This window comes from Betta splendens, chromosome 4, assembly GCF_900634795.4.
Source record: "Betta splendens chromosome 4, fBetSpl5.4, whole genome shotgun sequence".
NCBI lineage: Eukaryota > Metazoa > Chordata > Actinopteri > Anabantiformes > Osphronemidae > Betta > Betta splendens.
In genome coordinates this window covers 2,824,313-2,827,243 of record NC_040884.2, presented here as the reverse complement: position 1 = coordinate 2,827,243, position 2,931 = coordinate 2,824,313, and the positions used below count along the sequence as shown (strand labels likewise).

The 2,931-nt window shown below is 44.5% G+C and overlaps 1 protein-coding gene across 2 annotated transcripts in view; it reads right to left on the bottom strand.

The window, feature by feature from the left end:
• Positions 1-1,564: 1,564 nt before the first annotated feature.
• bcar3 (BCAR3 adaptor protein, NSP family member) overlaps positions 1,565-2,931 on the bottom strand; it is a 36,368-nt gene continuing 35,001 nt past the window's right edge. For both annotated transcript variants that reach the window (XM_029146337.3, XM_029146338.3), the window contains exons 17-18: positions 2,760-2,931; positions 1,565-2,688 (exon numbers count right to left, since the gene is read on the bottom strand). The exon at positions 2,760-2,931 is cut by the window's right edge and continues 32 nt beyond it. In XM_029146337.3, coding sequence (XP_029002170.1) covers positions 2,522-2,688; positions 2,760-2,931 — 339 coding nt within the window. In that variant the 3' untranslated portion in view covers positions 1,565-2,521. The remainder of the gene's footprint in view (positions 2,689-2,759) is intronic.

The window sequence follows — 2,931 nt, the reverse complement described above, 5'->3', positions numbered from 1 at the left end:
GGGTAGTAGATGTTAGTTGAACTTTTCTCAGTCATTGAAGTCCACATTTTCCCTGTGGCAACTTTTCATTGTATTTTAAAAGGTTATTGCAGCAAAGGAGTATTGCACATAGTCTAAATTGTTTATAGAATATAGGCGTCTTTTGAAAAATGCCTGCTATAATTTTCCAGAGCCCAGAATGATTTCTTAAATGTCAACAGTCCAAAACCCAAAGATGGATTAACCGTAAAATCCGGAATCTAAATGTTAAACCATCCATATCCATTTTTACAGCTTGTGCGCTTGTTTCACTGTAACACATTTTAAATCTAATCTATTTTCTGCATGGAAGCAATCATTGCTGCAACTTCTTACTTTTGTTTGTAAATTAATTTGATTAATTTCCTGTATATAATATAGGAGAAAGGAACCACACCTTTAATGAGGAAGCCAAATACAATGTCTTCCGAGATCTCACTGGGTTCTTAAATCAACTGTCCGAATCGACAAGAAACATTTGAATGTTTCCTGACATTATGGTTACGTGCTCGCAGGCAGGATGCTGATCCTCTGATGGTAAAGATAAATCTATGGACTCAGCAGAATCCCTTTCAGGGGTGTTTTATATAAGCTGTAGATTGCCCCGTCCTATTGGAGCTGCTGGATGAGTACATGCAGCAGCTTTAAAAGAGAAAAGCTCAAATCTCTCATAACTGTTTCTATTATTATACCTATGAAACTGTGAGCTGTGTATTATAAAGGCCACTGTGGTGTCATTCTGCAAATCTGCAAAAACACATAACAGATCAGCTTTTAAATGCTTATTATGAGGTTTAGACTCTTGTACAGGTCTTCAGTGACTTACCAAGCTACTGTGAGGTGATGCTGTTCATCCAAACGCCTGCTACAATACTCCTCATCACTCGTCACATGTGTCCAGAGGAACCTGCTACTGACGTCAGTGTGCAGATGTTTCCAGCTGTGTAACTATAGGGCCATGATGAAAGCGTTTTAAATCAGCATCCAATAACAGTTAAGCTCGTATATGTTGTAATAACCAATAGCAGTACTTCTCTTCTCATTACTATTGTGCACATCTTTTTACTTTGAATGTTGTCAGACACTTTGTGAACAAAAACGTTGTTTTTCTTCCTTTGAGATATGGTTCTAATAAAAAGAGCAACAATGAAGCTGGTTTGTCTGTGTGATGTTGTTGACCTGGCCTCCAGATTCCCCAGATCTGTTCAATCCACTCAGCATTCACCTCACCACGCACAGGACTTAAAGGCTTTGCTGCTCGAGTGTTGGTGCCAGATACCACAGTGCAGGTCCGGGGGGGGTCTGCGTGGGTCAGGGCAGCCAGCACAGGACCTGCACGCTTGAGGCCGGCGATCGTTGTGTTACGCCTGATCGGGGGACGTGATGATGAGTTTTTAGCCACAATTTAACTGCTGAGTAACCTTTAACAACAGAGAAGTTAGCAGCAATGACCTTTGGCTTCTAAAATAATCAACAACAGGCAGAATTACATTCTTAGTCTCCATTAACTCCAGTGGAGAAGGTAGTGATGAAAACACACCAGCTATTAAACACAAATGCAATATTTATTAAATCTTACCACAGTCTTTGTAATAATATAAACAGTGAAATTCATTATCTCATTTTTACACTTATTAACATGACAAATATTTACAGCTTAGTCTCACACGTTAACACCGTGTACGTTGGGTTTCACTTGTGAAGTTCCAACCCGTCTTCACTAAGGTTTGATTTTAAATCGTCAAAGAACTGACAGTAGTTCAGATGCTGATTAGAAGAAATAACTCTAACATCACAGTTAGGAGACATTAGTGACGGTCTGCCTTCACTTCTGCTCGTTCGCCTGTTCAGGTCGATTTCAAAAGGCACGTGAACAAAAGGAAATCCTGCTTTACTGCGTTTTAAAGCACAAGCCCTGTCTGTCACAGCCACAGGCCCAGGTGTCAGGGACACACAGGTTTCCGGTTCCAGAAACGGCAGCGTCTCCTCATCCTGGCAGACGCGAGGTCCGACGGTGATAATCATCCTCTGACGTGATGTTGGTGTCAGTAAACGGACCTGTAGGACTCAGAGTTTAGGTTTGGAAGACTTGAAGCCTGGTGGAGTATTTGGGGGCGTGTTGAATCTGCTTGAGGATGATTCTTGTGTTCAGGCAAAGCGGGTCCACATCTATTGCACATGTATCCGTCCTAAGGATCCCTGAGCTCTGCTTTAGGGGGAGTGTTTCATTTTCAACTACAGATATAAATTAATTATACAACACTTGGAATATATGTGTAAATAAAAGTGATGTGATTTGTTAGTGAGACCTGCGTCTGTGCTGAACAAAAAGCTAAGAGGCTTCTGCTTTACCATGATGTGACGTAATAAATGAGCGTCTCTGGAAACGATGCGACTCAGCTTCTGAACGATGGCCTCGGTGAGTTCACTTCCTTTTCTCTCCTTCGTTGCAGCTGCTCTGTGACCCTGCTGCCGTGAACGTGAGCGGGTGCTCGGCTGAACGTCAGATGGCAGCTTGCGGCTCCAGTTTCCGTGACAACGCGGTGAGGATGAGGTTGAACTTGTTATAGCGGTCCGATTGGTTGACGGAGGCGCCGCGGCTCCCCCACAGCAGCCGCAGCTGGAAGTCCGTCTTAAAAACCTCCAGCAGCTCGTCGTCACACTGGAAACCTGCACACACAGCCAGACCTCATTAGCGTACTGTGTTTACGCACAGGAGTGTAGACTCTGTTCTTTGTCACCTTGCAGGACACTCTGCGCGTTGGCCGTGTAGCTGTGCGTGTTCTGGGCTACGAGCCGCGCGTCCTCCAGGTGGCGCAGCATGATGTCGCAGCCCTGGTCGCTGGTCTCCCACAGCTCCGAGCCCTCACACGTGACCGCGGGCCGCTCCATCAGCGTGAGCAGCGGCAGCAG